The 27,184-nt window shown below is 36.1% G+C and overlaps 1 protein-coding gene across 1 annotated transcript in view; it reads left to right on the top strand.

Annotated features, from left to right (window-relative positions):
- Nucleotides 1-27,184, top strand: part of MMP16 (matrix metallopeptidase 16 (membrane-inserted)) — a 185,901-nt gene that overhangs the window by 136,690 nt on the left and 22,027 nt on the right. The window contains exon 7 of the mRNA XM_009891863.1: nucleotides 25,153-25,291. Coding sequence (XP_009890165.1) covers nucleotides 25,153-25,291 — 139 coding nt within the window. The remainder of the gene's footprint in view (nucleotides 1-25,152; nucleotides 25,292-27,184) is intronic.

Below are 27,184 nucleotides of genomic sequence, written 5' to 3' on the forward strand. Positions count from 1 at the left end.
GCAAACTGCATTTGTGTTCCAAAATTAAAACTCCATTCATGATCCACACCCTAATGAGGAAACATAGTAAAACATGGTCAGTGAAAAATGACCAGTAACGGCGTGTTTACAGATTTCATTTTTAGAGTCTTGATTCTCCAGAATGAAGTTGCTGCAATCATAAAAGCAACATGTTGGGAAGGGAAGAAAGAAATGACATTTGTCCAGATTAATTTCTTTAAGGGTCCCACAGTTTCTCTTTTCTCCTCTGGGAGCATGGTAAGGCACGACTTGGGTTAGCGTGCTCACCAGTGGAGCTTACTTAAGCATACAAATCTTGACTTTGTAGTCTGAGTGTCTTTGAATGCTTGAGTATAGTAGGCCTTAATTTGTAGATTAATTTGCTAATGAAGATTTTTGTCTGCTAAAGGAGTAGCATCACCTGCTTGATTTTCTTTTTTTTTGTGGGGTGAGGGAGAAGGTGTTTTTTTGGTGTGTGGGGATGAGTATGGAAGGAACAGGAAAGGGGAGTAGGAATTAGAAAAGTCAGAGGTTGTTAGTAATTTTCAACTTACTTTGCAGAATCTCAGAGGGGCAGGTTATAAGGAAAAGTTCAGCACGTCAGACTGTAGCAGGAGCAGGGCAGGAATTAATTCTCACAAGGTATAAACAAGAATAGGGATTGAATTCAGGGAAACCATTCAACAATAAAGGAAGCGAAGCTGGAAGTTTTGTGGTCTGACACAACAAAAAAAACCCAACCCTCTTTGCCCTTGTCCCTTAATGCAAGTACAAGGATAGACTGGGAAGGGATGAGTGATGGGCTGAGCGCCAAGTACAGAGAGGTGGAGAAGAGCAGGGGATTGATGGCAGTACTGTACCAGGTGGAAACAATTAAAGAAGAATTATGACCTTCATTGGAAGTATTATTGCTGGATAGGTCCCAGATGAGTTAAATTAATAAAGTTGGAGGCTAATCAAATGATATCCTTTTCTTTCTTTGTCTTTATCCACAGGTCTGTAATGATTGTGTAGTGGCAGATTTTACTGCCTTCTGAATGGCATGTATGCCATGTACCAATTTCAAATTGAAAATAGCCACTTTTTCATCTCATGGGCAACTCTCAAGCTCAGGAGCTCAATTTGCTTAAATAATCCTTGAAATTGCTTGGGAACTTAGCCACAGAGTTGAAGAATGTGAACCCTTTTGAATAATTAAATTATAATTTAAACATAAAACTGAAACACGAAAGATAACAGTTTGAGATACACAATGGATTTTCATAGTAGATGAAAAACAATACTAATTTAAGGAGATAGATTGGTTTCTCTTGGCTGTTGAGTTCTTAGATACACTTAAGAGTATCTGAATATTAGAAACAATTTCTATGTTCAGTCAAATTGAAGAGCTTCGACTGTGGTTTTAAGACTATGTCATTCTCAGATGGATATATAGAGTAAAACTGAATAACAGTAAACTTAAACGGAAAATGGAATTTACACTTATCCATCCTTTTTTATTGTTTCTAGATCACTTTGATAAAACAAAAATCCTAGCAACACTTGATAAAAATTGTAGGAAATTGAGAAGAACTGTTCTTGATCTAACATAAACAGTAAACACGAAAGTAAAGCAATCAACTTATTAAAGATTTCCCAAAGATCACCAAATAAAATTAGCATTTTGCTGATCAATTGTTTTGGTAAAAATGATTGGATTTTAAGGAAAACAAGTTTATTTTTCATCAAATATACAGGGATTACTGACATATAAATGTACTGTCCCATAAGGACTTCTTCCTGAATTCTTTAAATTAGATGCCCTTAAAATGCCCGTGCTGGCTGTAAGACTTGGGTACACAGTATGCTATGGAAGAAAAATATTAGTTAAAATCAATGTATTGTAACTATTGGTTTCAGTTGTCATCAACTAATATTTTAAAGTGTATGAAGTTTGTCTTAATTGAATGCATTTTTTTTAATTACTGCTATTATTTAACATATGCTTGAAGTGGTATAAGCAACCATCACAACAGAAGAATTTCTATGCTAAAATACGAGTGCCAGGTTTTTATCTTGAGATTCCAGTTAGCTTCTGTATTTGTGCTGAATGCAATTAGTATTTAGCTGTCACTCTAATTTCCGATCTTTTCTCCAGCTATTTTCTCCCTCTGTTTAGTTAGAACTCCCCTGGGACACAGAAAATGGCTGAAAATGGAGAAAAACAAATTGGTCTTCCTTTTCTGGGAAAGTTGTGCAGAGTGGTGTGACACTGTCTGCCTTTAATGGAAAAAGCCTCTCAGCCATTGCATATAGCAATATGTGGTATCTGACAATATTGTCTTCTCCCTAAAGTCTCGTGAGAGTACCTCTAGGGCTGCTGCATCATGAAAAGGAACCCCATTGTCTAAGGCCACCAGAAAAAATCCGTTAGTGAAGAAGTTTACAGCATATATTTCCACTTTCTTCCTGTGTTCTGTGCAATTCACACTGCTTTTCTAGTCTTCTGTAGCAAAACATTGTTGAAGATAACCTAGGATGTCCTATCACTAAAGGTACTTATGTTAACACCTTCTGAATCTTTTACACAGTTTAAAAAAAATGTTGAAGGTATCCAATGGTTGCACAGAACGTATTGTCTCTCAAAGGATGCAGATCAAGTAACACCGGTTGCTTATTCAGTTATTTTTGAGGCGTGTATAGCTTGTGTTTGACTCTACGTGCTGATTGTTCCTTGGCAACAAAATTGCTTCTACTTCAACAATCTGTGTTACTGCTCTTAATATCCTTTTTCTTTATGTCCTTTTCAGTTTCACCGATTTTAACAAACTCCTTAGTTTTTTGCATAGCTTACATCTAGAAAAGTAAGCACTAAATGTGTGGAACTTGTCCTGCGTAATTGGCAAATCAGAGGGACGGGTCACTGCTCTTTGTGTGACACAGGTTTTTGCTTCACAGAAGAACATCTCATATAGGTTGCACTGGTCCCATCTTTGTTTAATGCTAAATCCTCAAGAAACAAACGAATGGATCCTATATAATCTATAATGTTTTTTGCATTCCTGTTGGAATAGTTAACTCCTTGAAGAAGCATTTTTAACCACTGTCATATATTAGGGTGTTTGTTGAAAAGTAAGTATAAGAGAAAGAAGTTTGTCCATGAGACAAATTGCATTTACAGATCAGAGAAAACTCTTCTGAAACATTAACATTACAGATGGTAGAATATGGAAGCAATCTTAGGGAGGCCTTAACAGGCTGTGTTTTACTATTTTATAGTAATTTCTCCACAACTTGCAGAAATTTGTTTTCTGACTCTTCATCTGCTACGAACCACTGTAAAAACATTTATGACATACCAAACAAGCCAAACCAATTAGGCTGTCATTACCCCTTGGCATTAGTTTAGACTGCAGTTGCTTTTATACATAACTGCATAGATGCCATTTAAGATCTCTTTCAGACCTGTGTATTTATATAGAGTATGCTGTTAAACACAAAAGGAAAAAAAGCCCTGTTTCTTGATATGTGGTGAAAGGAAATTTTAAAGCATTTTAGCATTGGATATTTAATCGTAACTGGTAGGTCTAATAACAATTCTGTGAGACAGAGGGAAAATACTAATAATAAAAAATAGAGACAAAGAAACAGCTACAGTATGAGACTTGACTCTACTGTATTTGAAAGCAGACGTTTTTTCAAAGCTCTTCTGGTCTGTTTGTACAGCTGTTTTTTGTCATGTGATCCTGTGGATGTCTGGGCTGCCAGTTGTAGCCTGGGAAATTTCAGCAGAGGATGCTGTGGAAGGACACACTTTGGGATCTGAGAGGGAAAACCACTTAACATCACAGCTTTGAAAGACTGGGAACAGGAGGTCAGAAATAGCTAAGTCTGCAGAGAGTGGACTCCTTTCCCTGTACTTTTTGTATCATCACGTTAGGAAGAACAATCTGGTGGAATTTGCCCTTTATTAACTCATAAGGGAGCGGGGCTGCTTTAATTCAGGTAGTTCGGGTTGTATGTTGAAGAGGAAGGAGAAAAGCAGCAAAAACTCATTGGGGATTTCATTGTATCACGGTAGACAAAGGCTATTGGAAACATTTAGGATGGATGTTTTGTGGCACAAAAACCAAATTGTAGGATGTCAAGAAGGAAAAAAACAAGGACATGCTGGAATGCAAAAAATGTCATAGCTTGTATATTTTTGATAAATGAATATTTTCACTGACAGATGTGAAAATATTTTCCAAATGTTACCTAAACCTTTCAGTGTGCTTCTAAGCTAGGTAAAGGTTTTAGCTAACACATTTCACAGGTTTAAAATGGAAAGCACAGCCTGTTCATCACTGTATGGAAAGTAAGTAGTATATTCCATCCAGCTGCACAGAATCACAGAATGGTTAGGGTTGGAAGGGACCTCTGGAGATCATCTAGTCCAATCCCCTCTGCCAGAGCAGGGTCACCTACAGCAGGTTGCACAGGACAGCGTCCAGGCGGGTTTTGAATGTCTCCAGAGTGGGAGACTCCACCACCTCTCTGGGCAGCCTGTTCCAGTGCTCCACTACCCTCAAAGTAAAGAAGTTCCTTCTCATGTTAAGATGGAACTTCCTATGTTCAAGTTTATGCCCATTACCCCTCGTCCTATCACTGGGCGCCACTGAAAAAAGACTGCTCCCATCCCCCTGGCATCCTCCCGTTAAGTATTTGTAAGTATTAATAAGATCCCCCCTCAATCTTCTTTTCTCTAGACTAAAGAGACCCAAGTCCCTAAGCCTTTCTCCATAGGAGAGATGTTCCAATCCCCTAATCATCTTCGTTGCCCTTTGCTGGACCCTCTCCAGCAGTTCCCTGTCCTTCTTGAACTGGGGAGCCCAGAACTGGATGCAGTACTCCAGATGCAGCCTCACCAGGGCAGAGTAGAGGGGGAGGATGACCTCCCTCGACCTGCTGGCCACACTCTTCTTGATGCACCCCAGGATGCCATTCGCCTTCTTGGCCGCCAGGGCACATTGCTGGCTCATGGTCATCCTGTTGTCCACCAGGACTCCCAGGTCCCTCTCCACAGAGCTGCTCTCCAGGAGGTCAGCCCCCAACCTGTACTGGTGCATGGGGTTATTCCTCCCCAGGTGCAGCACCCTACACTTGCCCTTGTTGAATTTCATCAGGTTTCTCTCTGCCTAACTGCAGACGAATTTAAACAAGAATGTAATCACATGGGCAATAATTGTACCAGAATAGTTCAGTTAAAAATCCTTTTACCCTCTCACCTTTTAAAAAAATGTCTTGGACTTTATGGCATAGTTTTATGTCAACCCAGTCATAGCTATATTTGTTATCTAGCACCTACTAACCTACAGGTATATTTGTACACATATAAATATTATTTATAAGAAGTTCTAAAAAATATTGTTAGGTCTTTATTTACAAGAGCATCAGTGTAATGGATATACATATTATTGAAACTTGTAAGCAACTTGAACTAATTAACTGTACTATCTGGCTAATAAAATTCCTATTATTCATGTACTAATCCATTGAAAAGTATAACCTTAGCAGGATGCATTACTCAGTATCTTCAAAACTTTAGATTTGTCAGAAGAAAGTACTGTTTTTTTCCCCAAAGGCTATGTTTTCATTGGCAAACAATGTGATGTAAAAGGATTTGATCAGTAGCAGAGCAGATGGTACTGAGCTCCTCTCATATCCATCGTATGTGCTTTGCTTTTAGTTAGATACAGTCTGTCCTCTGAGGCCAAACAGTTCCACTACACTTGTGGTTCAGATTTTTCTCAAGGGCAGCCATTCCTTGGACACTGATGTCTTTGACTGTGGACCCCTTGAGAGTGTACCACACAAGTGTTTCATCTAATGCAAATGGCGTTACCATCTTGTTAACATGTAATTGCTTACACCATCTTCACCCAAATAAACCCTCACATGCAAAGCACGTATTATTATTTCGCCTCATACCATTTTTTGCATGACACAATGGTACCTGTTGCTTGACTACCTCCGTACTATGAGTTTGAATGACGTACATTGCAATACAGTCCAGGGAGAAGAGGTAGATCTAAGAGCTGTGCCAAGGCATCACCTTGAATTTACAGACTAATATTCTTCTGAATTTTCTTTTTCCTGAGAGAAAAACAAGGTAGAATACCTTGCTTAATTTCAATTTAAACGTAAGAAAAAGCTTTTTCATTGTAAACCCTTACAGAATAAACACTGGGACAGGTTGTCCAGAGAGGTTATGGAGTATCCATCTTTGGAGATACTCAAAAGCTGACTGGACATAGTCAGCTGGCTGCAGCTGACTCTGCTTTGAGCAAAGGAGGGGGTTGGATCTCTAGCGGTGACTTCCAACCTTAACCCTTCTGTGATTTTTTATAGCAATTGAAATATGAGCACTAAAAAGACATAGCCTCCCCAAATGTTTCTATGTTACCTGTTTTCCCCACTTTCTTCCAAAAGAGGGATTGAGTATTTCTTCGTACTCCCCTAAAACCTCCAGAGGTCACTTCCAACCTCAGCCATTCTGTGATTCTGTGAACCCACTGAAATTTGACCCCAATTTCCTAGTTGCATTTGATCCATCATCTCTTTTGGGATATGGCCTTCACAGGCAATAGCCAGTGAGATTTGATCAGGAGATTGTTTTGTGACTTCTGTATTCAGCTCAGAAGAGACCACACAGAGGAGATTGGGGTGTGTGGCTGCTGCTTACAAAGCAATAACACGGGAACTGTAGGAGAAGGAGTGTCCACCCTTTCCATCTGTGCAAGACAGATCCTCTGCTGTCTCCTTCCCCTGTCTCAGCTTTCATGGGAAATCACCCTCATTTCTAGGGTCAGGCTGTGGCCTAAAACACTTTATTCAAAGATTGACCTGGTCCTGTCTCTTACCATCTCATGATGAGCCATTAATACCCACAAAGTGCACTCCCTATGCCAGAGAGCCCTCACAGATTAGAAGGAGGTACTTCAGCCACTTCAAGAGTTTTCACAATGGGGTGGACAGACTGAGTTTAACAGTTTAACTTATGTGAACCCGTATACAAATGTGGCAGGTTTTAGGACAATGTTCCTAAAGGTTTGTACAGTTAAATGTGAATATTAACAAGTTCTTATTTCCGATTTAGTTTTAATGTGATAAATACTGAAAAATTTGAGACTAAGCATTTGTAAATCATAGGCCAAAATTCCAAGAATTAGTCATTCTTTAGAAGCATTTTTTGTTTGATTTTTTTTAATAGAGTTGAATTGGTGGAATCTGAAGATCTCTGTTACTGTCTTTAAGCAAAAGGATAGAGTGGGTCAAATTTTTATGTATTCTTAGGAAAGTACTTGTAACAATACTGAATAAAAAACAGAATTATGACTTTTTCTTGATCCCCAAAAAATAATCAACAGGATCATCCAACAAATTATAGCATGCTTATATGTTGGTTGTGTATTTAGAATTGCTATTTTTCTTAGTCATTGAATTTAACTGTTCCTTTTTTTGTCCCATATGTTGAGAGGTTGTTCTGAACTCTAGTTGATCATTAACTTAATTGTGCTTTCAATCATAACAAGTTTTACATACTATCAAATCCAAGAAGTACAGAACAATTATGGTTCTGCATAGCACTACTAAATAAGTGAAAGACATAAAAAATATAGATAAACAAATTAATGTGAAAGACTTTGATCTGGCAGATTTACTTCATATGAATAACTCAAGCCTAGACAGAGAATCTCAGTGGGGAAAAGCCCTCAGTGAGCATAATCCCTTGAGTAAGGTCTAATGATGTGAATTACACTTGAAAGATCAAATCCTGATTATTTTTTTTTTCCTTCACAGTTACAATATATCCTTGCTACAGTCAGAGAATCCTGTGACTTTATTAATTTTTCACTTGTTATTTACTGCAACAAAAATGACTAAAAAAATCTTTAACTGAATACTGGGGTTCAAAAAGTATTTAATTTTGCAGAACTTGCCTGTTTTCAGAGACTTGGTGTTTGGGCGAACTGATTAAAAATATTTCATTGGCAGGAGAATAGAAAAAAGCATTATTGACAAAAAATAATTGCAAAAACTCACAGCAAGGAATAATCTAAAATTACATGGAGGCATGTCTTCAATTTTGTACCACCAGCAAGTGTTATCTTGTAATATTAACAATACATTTTAATTGGGGCTACATCCTAATGGAACCAAAGGGAGTAATTTCAGAAACACTTCAAGCACTAGGCTTAATTAAAATTTCTTCTTGTACAAAATTGTGGCCTTTCAACTAATTTAGGTAAACATTTTGGGAAACAATTGTATGGTTTGTAATGTAAGCTTTTTCAAGCAATGGTATTGATCAGTCTTGGAAATGGTTGCTTTATCTTGATTTACAGCTAAAGCTTTATATTCCAGAAGTATTTATACATTTTTAATTTCTTTGTTTCTTTTTTTTTTCCCTCTTCATGGGGTTCAGGGCCCACAATACAGAAGTTTAGCAGGCATTTAAATTAAAAGAAACTAATCTCATTTGTTCATCTGAATTAGCCATTTCCTATACAAACCACTGCACTACTGAAGAGCTGAGGTCTTAATTATTTAACAACATGATTATTAAATCTATTATTAGAACAACACCCATGTTTATTTTTTCAAAAATCAGTGAAACACTATTCACACTATTGAAAATCTACTGAAAAAGATCTAAAAGTTATAATAGATATTTAATTTAAATCCTATATTTTCTTGTTTTTTTATAAACTATAGCTTGAATATTTTCTTAAGTGTCGCCTTCCTTGCTTACTGAGTGGAAACTCAGCCCCGTTGAAAGTAATGGGAATAAATTCCATTGACTGTAACAGATTCGAGATTTCACTTATAATTAAGTATCTTTGACATGACAAGGAGACTATTTATTTTGAGTAATATGTATTAGGTAAAATAACAAAAGAAACAGCAGATTAACTTGTAATACCAAGCATATGAAATAAAAAAAAAAAATGTTTTCCTATACAAAATCAAATTTTATTTTGCTACCTGTCCAGTCTATAAATCAAAGTGAGACAGGGGTCATTTTAGTTAGTCATTTGGCATATCTGTCCGGTGAGAATATCTTCACTGAGGAGAATAGACTGTATTAGGTCAAAGGTTATACTTGATAATGACAGAGTTCAACCCTTTCCCGTTCTCCCTAACAGTTCACCAGTGTTTCTCCTCAATCTTATCATAATGGAGCCTTCGCTGACATTTTGGTGTGGCGTCCGGCCAGCCCTTTATAACACCCACAGTCATTTACTGCTTCAAATTGTACATTCACATCTTATCTGTAATCAGATGTAATTTACAATATTGGATATTCATATAGAAATTCCTTTGCTTTCTTCATGATCTAATCCCTGTATCTGAGTGACAGAGATAGTGAGAAAAGACAATCGAATATCTACCATATTCATGGTGTGTTGTCATGACAGATACCACTGTTGGCTGCTCTTTGCTGGATATACCATTCTTAATGACCTGTTTTTCTCTTTGGCCATTGCTGTCAACCTCAAAGCTGAGTCACTCCAAGGATATTGCTCTTCATCCACAGTGGGAACTTCTACAGTCTTTTTCTAATCCTGCCACTTCCACTGGGAAGATTTACTCAGCCTTGCCCCCTGCTACTCAAAGATAGATTTGGTACCCAGATTTTTAAATTTTTGTTGTCAGCATAGTTTCATAGATCACAAGCATTAAACTGAGATTAGGCAGCATATATTAGTGTCTCAGCTTGCAGTGGTTTTAATCCAAAATAACTCCCATACAGGCACTTATAGAGTTTATTATGTCATGTCTTCCCGTATTTTCATATGTTACTTCTCTGAAGGTAACATATGAAAACATATCATCAGAGTTTGTTGTTTAATTCATACCCTAAACAACAGGAAAGATTGAGCTATCAGCAACATATATTCAGTTAACATTGTTTGATTATTTTAGGTCTTCAGAGATGTAACAAATGTCAATATGAGAGTTACCAACACAGCTGTTTTCATGCATTGTACTTGTGCAGGTGTGTATGAGACGCACACTGTGGTTTCCATCAGCTCATGCTATGTCCTCACCCATTAACATCCATCTTTCTTTATAACTCATAATGTTACTGTTCTACTAGGAACATTTTGTGCAATTTTCATTTATTCTTTAAATGTTTTTTTCTTCTTACTTTCTTGTGAATGCTTTCCTATTATTAGTCTCAGAATCGAGTCATAGAATGGTTTGGACTGGAAGGGACCTTCAAAGATCATCTAGTCCAACCCCCCTGCTATGGGCAGAGACATACATATGCATATGGAGAGAAACACAGATGTGTATGAATTTGTGGGCATGACAGAAATATGAAAAGACAGGTGATATAGTGATAAATCATATAAATAACAGAAATATATCACCAATCATTCGAGAGTAAAAAAATCACTGCTTAAATGAAATGAAAACTGTATTACATCTAGGAAAAATATTTGGAGTACTAATTTCTGTGTTCCTACAATATCAAGAACACATTTTTGATAGTTGGTTTGGCTAATCTTGACAGATATAGTTTGTTACTCCCTCATATTCACAAGCTTTGGCCAAAAAGGGCGAATGATAATGACTCATGTTTTAATTCCACAGTGATAAGATACTTAAAAGCTTCCTGTAGCTGGAAATTATGCTAAATGATCTTCTAGACATCCACAGTTCACAATCCACAGGCTATTCATGTAGGTGAACATTATTTTTTATTGAGGGGATCCTTCTGTGCTCTATTTGGAGTTTTCCGATCTTCTTGGTTTGCCAGTGGTATCTAGCTGGGTTAAAGAAACTAGAGACAAGTATTTATGGCTTTGTCTTAATCACAGTTTCCCCATTTGGCTTCTTTCAGTGTTTTCCCTGCCTACCTCTAGAAATTTTAGAGGTTATACCTTCTCTTGGATTGTCTGTAACTTTTGGTTATCTTGGCCCACAGCCTCCATTCCATGCTGATTTAATCCCTATATTTTGGGGGTAAAAATAAACAAAGGGAGTTGACTTTGCTCTCTTCTGGTTGTTTTTTTTTTGATTTTCAGGGAGTGCCCGAGTCATTACAAAGAACCTGATGACTCAGACATATTTGTAGTAGTTGTTAAAATAGTCTGTTCACCCCTCAGGCAGATGGTGGAGTATCATATTACAAGTGATAAAGTGATAAGGGCAGACAAGTAGAGAAAACACAATTATTCTGATTTCATTAGAACAGTTGGTCTGACAAAGATAAGTCTGTCCTGGACCATTTTCACATGTTTGCATGTCTATTCCTTACAAATGTGGAGTCAACAATTTCAGACTGATGAGAAAGAGTATAATTCAGGGGGGGGTGGGGGTGGGGGTGGAAGTTACAGAAAAAAATGTAGGCATGTAAACCCAAATATTCCTTATTCTGTTCTCATGGCCCAAGATCGACAGCAAAAATAAATTAAAAACAACCGTGGAAAAAAAAAAATCCTTTATTTTTCTATAGGATCCTAGGTGGTACACTTTGTCTTCTCCAGGAAGGAGGTTTCTGTTCTAAGGTCAGTGCTATTGTTGGTAAGGCAATATAACATAGTGTTAGGGAATCCTGTGCAGCTGGGAAAAGAATCTTGAAAATACTTTTAGGCTGCTATCCTGTTTATTTCTAGGGAATTGCACATTTTTTCAAATCCTCTTGGCAATTTTATTAAAGGGAAAAAGGTAGGCCAAGGTTCTTGATACTCCTTTTTGGTTTTTTTTTTAAATTAAACAGTAAAAGAGGCTGTAAAAGGGTGGAAGAAAAGTGGAGAGCATGACATATAATATCAGCGATGACTTGGAAAATGAAGGGAGATGTAAAATTAGTATTACTGAGCTTTCAAATAGAATAGAGGCTTACATGTTTGTCAGATTTAAGCTAGCAAACTGTTATAGAAAAGTATTGGTTATTTAGTTTCCCACAGAATGCATCAAGAGGGGAATGTATTAGTGTAAGAGAAGTTCCAAGAAGTAGGTGTTGGTAAATGGAAAAGGAGATTTCATTCATTTGAGCATTATATTCATCATATATTCTGTGATATTTCCAAGAACCATGATCATGTGTTGACACAGCCTGTATAAATGCAGGCCTCTCAGAAAGCAATCTTCATTCCGACTCGCTTTTACAGTATTTGTACAAAGACTAGGACAGCTACTGCAAAGCAGACATCTTCACCTCATATTCTTATGCAACTACTTATTAAATCTATTCACCTCTGTTCATTGTTTAGCCCCTCCTATATACCTGACTGGTTTCAAAGATGGATCTATCAAGAATCCTTTGTTTGAATAATATTACATAGACAGGTGCTTGTATTAATGAAAACATGTCATAGGTTTTGCATTTGAGTCATTGTTAGAAAATTTGCAGTTTAAGTATAACATATACCTCAGTAGAACACTCTTCTCTCAATGCCAGGAGAAAAGTTTTCAGTTTTAATGAAGAAAATTAGTAATTTTTTAACGATGCAAATTGCCCAATTTTCTTATGTTTCCATGGTGCAGAATGCACCATTGCTCCATGAACTCATGGAACTCATTGACTGTTATGTGAACTCCCTATGAGTACAGGCAACAGAACTGGGGTCGAGAAAATTCACAGATGGTTTTGTAGGCTCCAAGTGCAAACACTACTAGGGAAATAAACAGTCAACTGCTCTGTAAGGGCCTAATACTCATTCTGTGGATGAAGGGTTTTTTGCAGTACTTCATATGCATGTCCTGTTACCTACAGAGCATTAGAGGGAGTGAGCATTCCAGAGATTCCTGGCTGCAAGCCTAGATTTGATGTCTTTAGAGGTCTTTATTGTGCCTTTTTTTATGGCTGTCTGTTTCTTCATATTGGAGCATCATCATGTGGCAATGGGAACATTTTATAGAGTCTCAGTCATTTTAGTTATTTGGACAAAATCAGAATGCATTAAAATGCTGAATTCGGTTAGGAATACAGAAACCTACCCAAAGGGAGATAGTTAGTTTTTCTTTTTTTTAATGGAATCATCACTTGGGAAAGATAAAATATTGCTAACATGACTCTCATACCTGAGTTGTTACCATTAATATGTTCTGGGACACATCAGAAAAGCAATAGCACTGCACAATATCATCTCCAGCTGCACCATAGTGCAAGGCCTGTAGCTGTCAGACTTGTAATCTGAATAGATAATTTCTGATATGGAAGATTTTCCAGGAAAAGCCAAGTGCTCTTGGAAGTATATGATAGTGATATAGTATGTGGTAATCTTCCTCATAAGGCCCTGATCAACCCATGGTGTTGTTAGGGGTCTCTAAAATTGCTGAGTTTCATGTGTGATATAAGATCTAGTGTCACCCAGCCGCTGGTTGTAACCAAAGACTCCACAGAACATTTTAAAAGTATTCTGCATAACAGTTTTCCCTTGAACTGTAAGTATTCTATAGGTACCTACAGGTTTTGATTGCTTCACAGTAGTTTTGAAAGGTTAATGTATACCAAAAAAAATGTATAAATGCCATGGCTATTGTCTACACAGGAGAAATAGAGAGGACAGATGGATATGCATCAAAAATTTTATAAAAAGCTCACATACAATTTGATAATGAAGAAATTATAAATATAAAATACGTATTTGAGTAAGACTGAAAGAATTCAAATAAAGAATATAATGAAAGAATCATTTACCAATAAGAACAGAACTGTAACAAAATGAGGATACAATATTTCAAAATTAAATACTAACCAGATGTACATCTGTGTTCTTAAATGAATTACTTTCATAGACAACCAAATACTAATAGCAGTCTTGAGATGTCTATTTTAGAATGAATTTGTTCATATGCAGTAATTTAAATTTGTTAGTTTGAAATGCACAGAAGATTTTTTTTTTTTTTTTTTAACTATTTAATCTGCAGTGGAAAGGGCAACAGCTATGATATGCCCTTTGCAGTGCAGATGAAAGTAAGTTAGTTAGTTACTGCACTCAGCTGAGCAGAGACAGGAAAGGGCCAGGATTTAAATCAAGACGTCTTCCAAAACAGAACTATAGCTGTGATTGTGGATGCCTCTGCAAGTAGGCTATGTTCATTACATTCATTTAAAGAGATCATTTCTCTGGCCATTCTTTCTGAGTTATACCAAGCCTGTTTCCTTAAAAGAATAATAATTAAAAAAAAAATAATAATTAATGGCCTCTTTGGGCATTTTTTTAAGCCTAAGATCTATTTTTAAGAGCTGTTTTTCTTTGTGTATGTGTGTGTATGTCTTATATGTTCAATATTCAAGGAAGCACACAGAGTATTTGGATATACTAATAGTTAACCAAATAGATTTCCAAACCATTTCTGCACAGCAAATGACCAAACTGCATGAGGCACTTGGCTGAATATTTTGTTATATTTTGTTTAGGAAGAGGTAATGTAAATTCACAGTATTGTGCACTTTTTTCATATTTGCCTTGTAATGTGCAAGGTATTTAGCAAAATTTCAATGCACAATACCCAAAATAAACTTCACAGTTATATTCTAAAAGCATTAATAGTTTTATATTCCTTTTAGCTGACGATTTTAGGCAAAATAACCCCTCTTTGAAAGAGTTGAACAATGAATGTTGTCTTTCAAATGAGAAAAATATATCACGGAAGAGTGATTTGCAGGATCTAGTCTAAATACGAATGGGTGTTTTTCAAAGCGTGTTGAAGAACTGCTGAATTCTTGTATAGCTTGGCGTCAGACATTCAGTATTACTCTTTGTGTATTGGAAATAAAATCAGAAATTCTTCAGATCTGTTCCTGAACATGAAAGTGTTTTGAATACAAAAAAAAAAAACCTCCGAGTGGGGAGCAATGTTTTTGCCCTTACTTAAATACGTTACCACAGAGGCAGCAGCAGCTCAACTGAGGGGCTCAGCTTGTCCCGAGGGGGGGTCCATTGGAACTGGCTGTGTCCGACGCGGGGCAGCCCCGGTCTCCCCTCAAAGAGGCCACCCCACAGACCCTCCCACCAACACCCCATACAAATGGCCAAAGTGGGTATTAAATGAAGAGTAAAAGAAGGAAGCTTATAGAGAAAAGAAGAAATTCAAAGATAAAATGAAGGAGGAGAAAGTCCGCATCTTGGATCTACCACTGTGCAGCACCAGAAGTGGAGAAGCCGGGATGCAGCTGGTAGTACTTTATTGAAATTACTACAAAAAGTCAGGAAACGTTTCAGAGGGATTACCAGTGTTTTGGTTAATCGACCATACCTTAGAATTTGACGTTGAACATAAAGGAGGTATTTTTGCTCCAGCTTCAGTCATAGTTCCTTTTGTTACATTCCATGGTCCTGGTGGTGCATAAACCAGAGTCATACTTCAGGTGAGCACATTGCAGTTGTTTTATATATAGTGTCCATGAAGAAGATTTATACATCAGTTTACAAATGAGGGGGTGAAAAAGAGATTTCTCTTGTAAAGAGAGTCAGAGTGTATATGCAGTGCCATAGGCCTTTGACTCCTTTGGAAAAAGAAATGTTATTTTTCATATTTTCTGTAATCTTTGAAGCTTAATGGCTGGGTTACTGTAGCTTTTTTTTTAAAAGCATAGCTATAGATTTCAGCGTGAGCAATGAAAAACAGTTTTGCACACACCTTAATGAGCAAAAGAGGCTATTCAAGTCAATAATTAGGGCTAAGAATATGAAGCCAAGAAGGTAGATTTTAACATAAAAGGAACCATTGTTGACCTTGAATAAATTACTTGACATTACTTTACTTTGTCAGTTACATAGAAAAAGAACAAATACTAGAAAAAATGTATGCCACTCCTTAGCAAAGACTTCCTAGAGAAAACCACTAGATAATATTTTTGCTTGAAATATATTTACACCAGTTAACTTTTCATGTCAGTGGCTTAGCTGAAGACAGACACTTTACAGCGGGCTCAGTGTAGTACTTCCCATAAACAACAAATGGGTAAGTTATCAGTTTTTCACTTGCTCCTACTCTGAGTTACAGCATTTAGTTCTTTTGCTTATGGTGTTGGTTAGCATTAACATGTTGTTAAGAAAAAGAATAAGGTCATAACAAACAATGGCTTTAATTTGTCTGGAGGAGTGTTTCAGTGTCTGATTAGATGCCAATAATAAATGGTAATTAACAGTGGTTAATAAATAGCATCAAGGAAGTACATTCTTTGTTTGGGAATGTAAGGAAGCAATAGAACTGGCAATAGCATTTAGTGATGTTTTTGCATCCCTTTGTTTTGAATGCAGTGAGTTGGTCTTATATCCAGTGAGGAGATAACCAGGAGGTTCAGAATCTCAACATAGGAGGTGCTGAGGTTTTCCTGATGCTCTGACTTCTCATAGTGGTTCTCAGACCACGTTTTTACCCTATTACAACCATGCTGTTGTCTCAAACACATTAGGAAGGGTGAATTGTTTCTAGAAGTTCAAATAAGTCATCTTCAATGCATTAACCATTCATCTGTTAATGAATAGATAACACTCCTTTGTAGTTTTAAAGGAGCTTTGTTTGTACTTAATGTGAATCAACTTAATAATAAGCTGAGCTAAAGTATTCTGCGTGTGTATAGAATAGCCCATTTAGTTAATTGTTTCCTAAAATGAGCTAGATTGGTAACATCCATTTAATGTCTGAATCCAGTCTCACTATAGCCAATTGTTTTCTGCTGGGGAATTAAGCAGGAACCGAAGTGGGGCTAATCTATAGGTTTCCCTGTAAATTCTATATTGAAAAAAAATGCAAAACAGAAAATAAAAATAATTTGAACAATCATTCTCATAGCTGAATTGTGCTAATATTTTTTCTACATTTGATTCCCCTGGACTCTTAACTTCTTTTTTCTGCTCCATGAAAATTATTTCAAAGAATGTTGCTCAAAAGCATTTTTTTTTTCCTGTGAAGTGATGTCCTTTGAGTTAAATGCTATAAATTCCAAATTTGGAATGTTGAAAATGGATGTTATTAAAGAAATAGTGGAATTCCCCTAATGAGTAGGAACAAAGCCTTTAGTCCCACATGCGGTAGGCCCAGTATTACCATCATTGAGATCCCCTGGTGAAACTCACATGAACCGATGAAGTAGATGTGGTAAAGTGTCTTTTGAGATTAGATCAAGATTTTTAAAAGGATATTCCTGATTTATTTTGACATAGATAAAATAAATAAACCTTGTATTTCCCAAATTCAGGAAGTTTCTTAATACTCCCATAAAGGTAGGGAAACTTCATACTCTCCTGGATCCGAAGTTTCTTAATACTCCCATAAAGGTGTGTAGTAGGGAAACTTCATACTCTCCTGGATCACAGTCTTGAAATATACTCTCTGCAACTTCTGTATGCTGGTAAGTTTCTCTGTACATCACTGGAACTCTTCTTTCTTGGTAAGAGAAGGATTTAAAGTTATTAAACAGCTTAGTATATTATTTACCACTGGCTTTTTTTTTGCAATACTCAAATGGGAAAAAATTAGAAGGATACTCATTTGTCTGAATGTTTCAGTCTGCCGCTCCTGCTTTGCATAGCTGCTGGGTATGTTTAATCTTCCACTGACAAAAGCTTGCTTTTGCACATGGTCAAAGGGAGTTTATTGGAGAATACATGACCCAGTGGGAAACCTTGATGTGTACGGTCAATAATATTAAGCCACAGTATTAACTGGAATTCAGCATTTGATTAACATTGATTTAGGGTAGAGGTATTATGTTTATTTCTCTCTCTCTTTTTTTTTTTTTTTTTGTTTTTAATAAATAGGCCAAGCAGTGATCCTGTGGAATCTAGCTATAGCAAAACTTCTCTCTCCAGCAGCTGTTAAAGTTTTCAGTTTTGCATCTTATTCCATCTTTTGGTGGTGGAATACCCTTAACAGCACTATATATATATACACTTTAACATCAAGTCAAAGTCAGTATTGACTGAGAGAAATTCATGCAGAGATTTTTGCTATAAAATGTGAGGGTATTTCAGAAATTACTGGGGATTTTACACACATTTTTGTAATCACATTCAAAATATTATAATTTACAGTTGTGATTTGTCCTTGTTTTTCACCTATCCCACTGTCTGTCTGAAATCTTTTCCTGCCTTGTGTACCCACAGTGAGTTTTAAGATTCCTTGTAAAACCAGCACAAAACCTAATTCCTGCTAAAGTCAGCTTAATCTTCATCCCCAGGTAGTTACAAAAGTTACCACTTCAAATGTTTCCATTTTTTTCTTCTTTCCAGCTCTTTGTAGATTTTTTAGAATTTCACATTGGGCAGTCTTTCTGTTTTTAGTGGGTACCATTAGAACCTCTGTGTCAGTGTCATGTTGTCGTTACAGAATTGCAGATAGAGTTCATTAGGTATAAAATAAAAGGCAGGGTTCTAGATATTTTGTAGCAAATGAATCTTTTATTGTTGGCAATAGTGGTTGGTCCAGAGATGCAGGAGTGAATGAGGTGCTGAGAGAAGGAAGCTCCATTAATTTTGCACTAAAAACTCCACTGGTTTGTGTGTTGTGGATGAACTGAAATATCTGGAGATGATTGTTTTTAATTCTCCTACCTATCAGTTGTGTCCCTTAGGGAACCTGAAAGATGTTTAAGGTGAGAATACCAAAATTGAAATCAATTATTCATAGGAGTACAGATTTAAACGTTCATTTGGAAAAAAAATGAGATGGCAGCAATGCTTACCAGCATCAATAGAAATAAATAAAAGGAAAGCTACAAATTTTTTGGTTTAGAAACTTTGCTAAAAGAGTTTATAGAATCAAACATGAAGAACAATTTAACACAATCATCACTAAGAAGCCAAAATTGGCTTATTGTAAGATTAGGAGACTCTATCTAACAATAACATATGTAAATTATGCATTATGAGCCATATTTTTTTACTCTAATACACTCTTCCATTTAAGATTCTCCAAGTCGTTAATAAAGAAGTGCTTTTATGAGGAAGGTATTTGCTACGGTCATAGAGAATGTACTATATTTTAGTCCCTTCATCTAATCATGGACTTACATATGCACAGGAAAAAATATCTCAAGCATTTACTGACAGTGAAGAATGATTTATGTATAACCTCTGTTCAGTTTGTTTTCTCTAAAATGCTTTATTGTCTTTTTTTTTTTTTTTTTCCCAGGAGTATCCCATCTTCTAAATAAAACAAATTTCCTAACACTCAATTTGAATAACTGCTCCTGCTTCTTCATCCTACTGTTACTCTTTATCCATAATAGCGTTTCTGAAACAGCTTACAGTCTCTCCTTAATGCCCGTTTTCTTATTGTTAGATATATTACTCAATTTCAATTCAATTTTGATATTTTTTTTTGTTTCAGTTCTGCTTTTTGAACTGGGAATAATTGTCCAAGTTTAATTTACTTAATATGTCCATAGTCATAATATTTAATGATCCGTTATTATGCAAGATCCCAGCTGCACAGGAGTGATCCATATATTTGGAGCTCTTGGATAACTATAGATGTTTAAAAAATGTATTTGCTAGCCAGCGAGGAAAGGCACTAAAAGCTACGCATTCAATGTACATGTTTGTCAGGCTTGGAATTGCAGCGCATATGACAAGTCGTGTGTTCAACCTGTCTGCAGGAGTTACTGTGTTTTGGGGAAATAAAATAATTTAACCAATATAGTGGGAAAGACAACAGTTTTTCAATACACAGTATTTCTCAAAAGAGACAAAATTTTGTTTATTCAATGTAACCAAATACACTGAGATGTGTTTTGTCAGAGAAACTTTTTCAAGCTGTTTATTTCAAGTGTAAAAGAGCTTTCTTAGAGTGAATACACTTTCTCTTGGACTATGCCTTTTTTGAATTTCCATAATAGCTGAACTGTGTTGAAAACACATTTTCAGTAATTGTATCTGTTTTTCCAAAATGCAGCTGATAAAATTGCTGGTAAATATTACTTTGTTTAAGATAAATTAAGTACATTTAGTTATATCTGTTGAAATGATCCATTCTTTCTATAAGCAGAGCTTACCACATCTGATACCTCAGGAAGATCCTTGGCATGGTTTGTAGCCACATGCTAGAGTTTCTTAACTTGAATTCCAGAGTTTGAACTCTGGCAGTCTAAAACTGTTGAGTCCAGTATGTTCATAGGAAAGTCAGCCAGGAAAATTAAATTTACATAAACAAATTATTCTGTCAGCTTCTGCCAGCACCTACCTTACCCAATCATATAAATGATCCAAACTTCCAGTTCTGCTTTCAGATATTTCCAGATATTTGCTGATTCATGTCAGTCTGGCTATCTCTAAAAATACATCTATTGGCAAATCATGTGCCTGCTTCTGTCTGTTTAAATAAGACCTTAAAAATGCTAAAATTACAAATATTCAAAATTTTAGTTCTGTGGAAACCTGTAGGGTCCTTACTGTTGAGCAATAGCTCATAGTTGATGATTATTGCAACAACATGTAAATCTACCAGAAATAGAGCAGGAAAATAAGAAGTCTACAGGATTCCATCAGCAAAAGAGAGAACATGGTATGTTATGTTCACAATTATGCTTCAGAATGGAATATTTAGACATTAAAGGCAATGGCACAGGAAGATCTTATTTCAAGCCACAAACCCTTTATCCTTAATATTGGCCAGATGTGTTACAGTATAGAAAGGTTTCCTGAAAACAAGCAGAAGGATTTAATCTACAAGATGGTTTTAATATGAAGCGACAAAAATCTTGGATTAGATATTGCAGGCAAAGTGCTACTATTCTTGGTGATAAAGAAAAAGAAATAAGGTGAATGAAGGCTGAACACCAGTCAGCAGCTGTGACTGTGTCTGATTGCTTATGACTTTTCACACTGCGGATTGTTAAATTGTCATACACATTTCTGCAGATAGCTGTGGATGCTCTGAGTTTGCATGTGTTTAGGAAGGAGTCTAGAGGAGTAAAAGACCATCAAGGGCTGTTAATCACAAAATTATCGCCTTTGGTCCAAGAGGTCCCTGAACAACAACTGATGGGTGACTGGGAGAGAGTATCAGAAAGGTGTCATTGCATGTTCCCTTTGTTTTTATTTTCATAGAATAAAATAGAATAGACCAGAATAGAATAGAATAGAAGTAGAATAGTGCAGTTGAAAGGAACCTACAACAACCATCTAGTCCAACTGCTTGACCACTTCAGGGCTGAAGTCTTATCTGTTAATTTGCTAGTCACTCCACTGGAGATGGATACAGGCCTAGATGAACCCTGATCTGGCCCTGTGTAGTCATCCTTATGATTTTATATTCTTTGCACTATGACAGGTTGAACCCAGGAGACAAAAAGTAGAGAATGGAGGGATTTACCTCACTTGCATTTAGGTGCCCACTGTGTACTTTACAGCCATCTAAAAATAGGCGCGAAGTTTCTAGTTTCCCTTTATAATCAGTGTAGAGGAGTAAACAACCAAGTGAAGCCTAGCTTAGAATGTTTCTATGAAGGACTTTTATTGTACTAGGTTCAACGATTCATTTCTAATGAGATTTTTACCTTGTAGACATATAAATCTGGTCAAATCAATTCTACTTATATAACTTACTGAATACTAATCTAGTGATATTAGTACAGAAGTAGTAGTCTAATTTCTCTGTAGAATTTTGGAAGTAACAAGGTACGTATTTAAAAAAAGAAAAGATCTTGAAGATTCATGATTTTTCATTATACCATTTTAGATACCATTTCTACTGGAAAATCTCTAAAATGACTGTAGAATAGAGTGGGGATCTTCTATAATCAGTCTCAGGTGAAAAAGCTTGTGCCAGTCCAGGATGGAGATGTATACACAGTAACACCCTGCTGAATTATTTTCTTGTCCAATACCTTGAAGTATTTCTTGTTGAAAGCTTATGGAGATATAGTATTGACATTACCATATTACATATGTAAATAGATATTTGTGTATATTTATTTTTATATATATTCCTGGGGCTATGCTGCATGAATCAAACATTCCAGCTTTGCCATAATTGCATTATTGTGAGGATTTTAATTGTGGTATAGCAGGGCAAATTATTGGTTTGCTGAGGAATTTGAGAAAAAAAACAACAACTCACTATTATGGCGCAAATTGTTAATATTAAATATGAAGTACACAATTTGACATACAACTCAATACCACATCTGCAGAATATAGTTTTATTGGTCTTGTTATCAAAATGAGTTAATGCAAATACATTCCACGAATCACTAAGGCTGACACATAAATTATTCTCAAGAAGAATATCTTTTTTGACTGGTTGATTTTACAGGTTCTGTTGCACTGTGAAATCTGAGTTCATTACAGAGTCAGTTTCTTTCAAGAATGCACGTTTAATCTCCTTACTATGGTCATTCCACTGACACTTTGATATTATACCAGAAATCACCATGATGGGATAGTACGAGGCAATCAGCAGTGCAGTGCTGCCCAAACTAAAATGACTGCTTGCTACTTTGGCTACATCTATCCTAAGACTTGGAAGTTTGTGAACTATGGAATATAACCAAGACTATTTAAGTTTGGGGTTTTATTGTTTTGTGTTGTTTGTTCTGTTTGAAAAACCAAACCACACCAACAAACAAAAAAAAACCCCCAAAAAACTCCAGTCTATGAAATTGATTGAATATTTAACAATGTAGTTTAAGTCTGATCAAAAGAAGGTTATTCCTGTCATTAGAACTACAGAAATCCTTGTAACACATTAATGTGATTTGAAGATCTGCTTTGGTGTACTAGCTGAAAGCTAAGATTCATTAGCCAACCTAGAATATTATAAGCTTTGTCTATAGCACTGATGTTTAGACTTTCCATAATAAGTGAGTTGTATTGGGAAACTCCTGAAAGACTGAACATTTCATTTACGACCTTTGTTCAGTGAAGTGATTGTGTGTGTACTTATGTCCTTTTGTATTCAGCTAAGTAGTCAGCCTTTGTTCAGCTTTAAATATCTGGCTTATTTTGTATCCACAACTTGATCAATGCCCTTCTGAGTTGGTGTACGTTTTATGAGAGCTGAATATGTTCCTTTCTGCAACTCAACATTGTTTTCTAAGATGTGCTTTTGCAACCAAATTCAGACAAATAAAAAGAGTTGTCTCTATCTTGGAGTGAAGAAAAATGAGATTGGAATATTCCATTGTACTGAAGATAGTAACAGTTATCACAGAGACTACAGTTTTAAATCACTGCAGCTTGGTACTTGGTTTTCCTTTTTTTAAACTTTAATAACTGATCTCTGAGATACTGCCTGGCTTTTGAGGGTTTTAGAGAAATTTGGGGAGGACAAAGAACTGTTTGGCCTATTGAGACTTATCATTACATCATTCGTCCCTCAGTCATTCCTAGATTGATGGTGCCTAAATAATCTGACCTGAAACTCCATTTCAAGCATTTGTTACTGTTTCAATAAAAATGGCTTTCCAAATATCTGCTTTGAGGATATTACCCCTAATTTTAATTTTCCAAAACCGTCTTGTCTTATATACATACTATAATAAAAAACAAAAGAGGTTGACATTATCTGTTCCAGCATTCAGAACACAGGCTTCAGTTAGGCCTTCCTAAATACTTGTATGTCTAAGTTGTATTCCCCCACTTTTGCCAGTTCTCTTATTGGAATTTAGTCAATTAATCCTAAAATACTGCTTTGCTGACCTGCCTTAAATGTTATAATACATCTTACAATAAAAAAAACAAAGAAAGCTGAAAATAGGAATCTAATCAGATAAGAATAGTGCAACTGTGTTACACTAGCAATGAAATAACTAGACCTGAAAAAATGTGAGGGATTTTAGTAGCATTATTTCCAGAGAATTGCAACTTTTCAATATAATATTTTTCCGGTTGTGTAAGCTATTTGAAGTTGTTTTTTTTTTAATACTGAAGTTCTCAGAAATCTGGGACTCAAAACAACACTTCCAACTTTAGACTCATTTACGCACATGATTAAGTTATTTTGTATATATATTGAGCTGTTTTGTATTTGTATGGCTAATACTTTTTGTGGAGATTTATAAATTGTTGAGTCATTGGAAAGATAAACAATTAAAGAGAACTGTGATCTCAGGTTTGGAAAGATGATGAATAGAGTTCATCATAAGTCTGCTCCTGCAAAGTATTAATCTTCTCTCTAAGCTGTGCCAGTTCCCATAAGAGCACAGATCTCTTTTGCTTGGCAAGTTGACCTATACAGAAAGAAGGCTGAACTGCCATGTAAAACTGTAACAAATATCTGACAGAATATCACTTTCTTTATCATTTAAGGGGGGTTGTTTTATATAATATTAATACTGAAAAAAATGTGCAAACGTGTGTAAAACGTTACATACTTGCTTACTTCATCCCTCATCTCTAAATATGGGATGAACTGGAACTGTTGTTTTTATAAGAGCTGAAGAAGTACAACAACGACATCTTTATCAACACCCACCTAATGTGTCACATACTCATTTCTCAACTTGAACATTCCTCATTCCCCAACAACGCAACTTCCATATGACTCTCACTTAAAGCAATAGCATATCTCACAGGGAGAAGCCATTTTAGGTGGCAACAAACTAAGAGAGATTTACAGGGAAACTGGATTCAGCAGCTATAACAGGCCGTAATATTAACTGTTTATTACATGGAAAGACTGCAAATCTTCACTACAGTATAGTTGTCATCAAAGCGTAGTTCTTATCGGACTGCTGTAGTAATGTCACAGCTGTATCTATCAACCTTTCGCTGTTAGCAGCCACCGCAAAAAAATGTCTTGCAGAACTAGTTGATCTTCAAAGCCTGTCTGTAGTGCCCTTATGTTTGGCTTACACATATGCACACACTGTGGTCTAAAAGTATCTGTAGTCAGTCCACAAATTTTAAATTGGGCCCCTTATAGGAATGATGTTGAAAAAGTTACATCATCTCATACAGTAGGCTGTATGTTCTGCCGAAGGCCGTCTACACCAAACACACAGTTCACATGTGTAGCCTATTCCCACCTCGGAGAACAACTAGTTCTGACACATTTGTAATGTGTGGATATGACACAAATGCAAACACCAATATGGTTATGCAAACAGCAAAAGGTCATGGTCTAAAAATGCTAGGATAGGCTGTTCAGTATTTTCAAGACATGAACTGAACATATATAAATGCCTCAAAGCATAGTAAGAGACGTATATTTGGTTTCCAGGATCAATGGTTTTGGCGAGTCAGAAACAACAGGGTGATGGATGGATACCCCATGCAGATTACCTACTTCTGGAGGGGACTGCCTCCCAGCATTGATGCAGTTTATGAAAACAGTGAGGGGAATTTTGTCTTCTTTAAAGGTAAGAAAAGAAGAAAAGTAAGATTTTGTGTAATACTTTCAGCTGTGATGATTTCTTGGAACATATCTTGCTTATTTTTAGTAATGATTTGTAAATCATATTGCAAATTGGTAGCTAAGTGAAAATTATATGAGTTATGTTTTCTCATTTTGGCAACTACAGCTTTATTTTATGATTACCCTTCAGAATATCAGATCATTTACTCTTACATATTCAGTAAAAATTTGGAAGTATAAATAAGAGACATAGCAATGCAGTGATCCACTATGAAATCCTCTTGAAAAATGTGGATTAGGAAGAAAGAATGAACACAGTTCCATATTTTTTCTTTGTAGTTCTCTTTGCTCTTCTTCCTTTTCACAAATGAAATTTGCATATATTTAAATGGCATCTGTGCTACATATATCTCACTGTACTACACTGTACTCATTTCATCTGAGAACGGTGATTTTAGGAGTGATAAAAATAAATATCTTTTCCATGGATGGGTATTTAGTATTTTTAAAGAAGCATAAACTCCAGAAAATATCTTGTATGGATTGAATTGTTACTAATCAGTCTTCTCAAAGTTTCATTCCAGGCATCAGCCGTTCTTCAAAATTAAAGTTCTTGAACATGCATCTACTTTAGATTTAATGAGAAAATTATCCTATATGTTAAATAAATACCCATTTAGCAACAAAAGAGTGAAAAATATGTAAAGTATGTTTTGTAAGATAATTTGGGAGAAGAAAGAAGAAACTGAATAGATAGGTGAAAAAAAATTCAGCTATTTATTGTTGTGAGTGATTCACTTGTTAACTCATTACAAAAAAGTAGATTTTTTTTTAAAGTTGTTATAATGAATTCATTTTTACAAGTGGAATCATTAACAGGGTGATAGAAATAATATTTCATTCACTATGGAAACATTATCATCTTGGCAATGCTAAATGGAGAATGTTTAATAATGTGCAGAAACACTGCATAATGGTACAATGAAGATGAAGTTTGTGCTTTACTAACAGGGAAATTGTATCTTCTGTGTGAATCATAAGGAAAAATTCATTCCTTATAGTACATTTTCTATTTACGTGACTTCAATACAGCATATGTTTTTACTTTTGTTGCCATAAAATGAACTTTGTGTCATAAACTCTGGGAAGTTGATAAGATCACAAATTGTGATCAAAGTACCTCCAAATCTCCATCCTTCTGTTGATTTTTCAGTCCATGGGACATGGGAGGATACAAATATTATTCCGTAGATATTCCTTTGCTCATCACTGCTACATAGAGCAAAGGAAATACCCAGTGCATTCGAGACCTCTACCTTGATAATACTAGGATTCATTAGAATCACAGAATCATAGAATTGTTTAGGTTGGAAAAGACCGTTAAGATCATCAAGTCCAATCAGTAACCTAGCACTGCCAAGCGCACCACTTAACCATGTCCCACAGCAGCACATCTGCATATCTTTTAAATACCTCCAGGGATGGTGATTCCACCACTTTCTTGGGCAGCCTGTTCCAATGCTTGACAACCCTTTTGGTGAAGAAATTTTTCCTGATATTCAATCTAAACCTCCCCTGGCACAACTTGAGGCCGTTTCCTGTTATGCTATCACTTATTACTTGGGAGAAGAGACTGACCTCCACCTTGCTACAACCTCCTTTCAGGTAGTTGTAGAGAGCGATAAGGTCTCCCCTCAGCCTCCTTTTCTCCAGGCTAAACAGCCCCAGTTCCCTCAGCTGCTTCTCATAAAACTTATGCTCCAGACCCCTCACCTGCTTTGTTGCCCTTCTCTGGACACTCTCCAGCACCTCAATGTCTGTCCTGTAGTGAGGGGCCCAAAACTGAACGCAGTATTCGAGGTGCGGCCTCACCTGGGCTGACGACAGGGGGACGATC

The sequence above is a fragment of the Charadrius vociferus genome, unplaced genomic scaffold (genome assembly GCF_000708025.1).
Source record: "Charadrius vociferus isolate BGI_N301 unplaced genomic scaffold, ASM70802v2 scaffold15, whole genome shotgun sequence".
Classification (NCBI taxonomy): Eukaryota; Metazoa; Chordata; class Aves; order Charadriiformes; family Charadriidae; genus Charadrius; species Charadrius vociferus.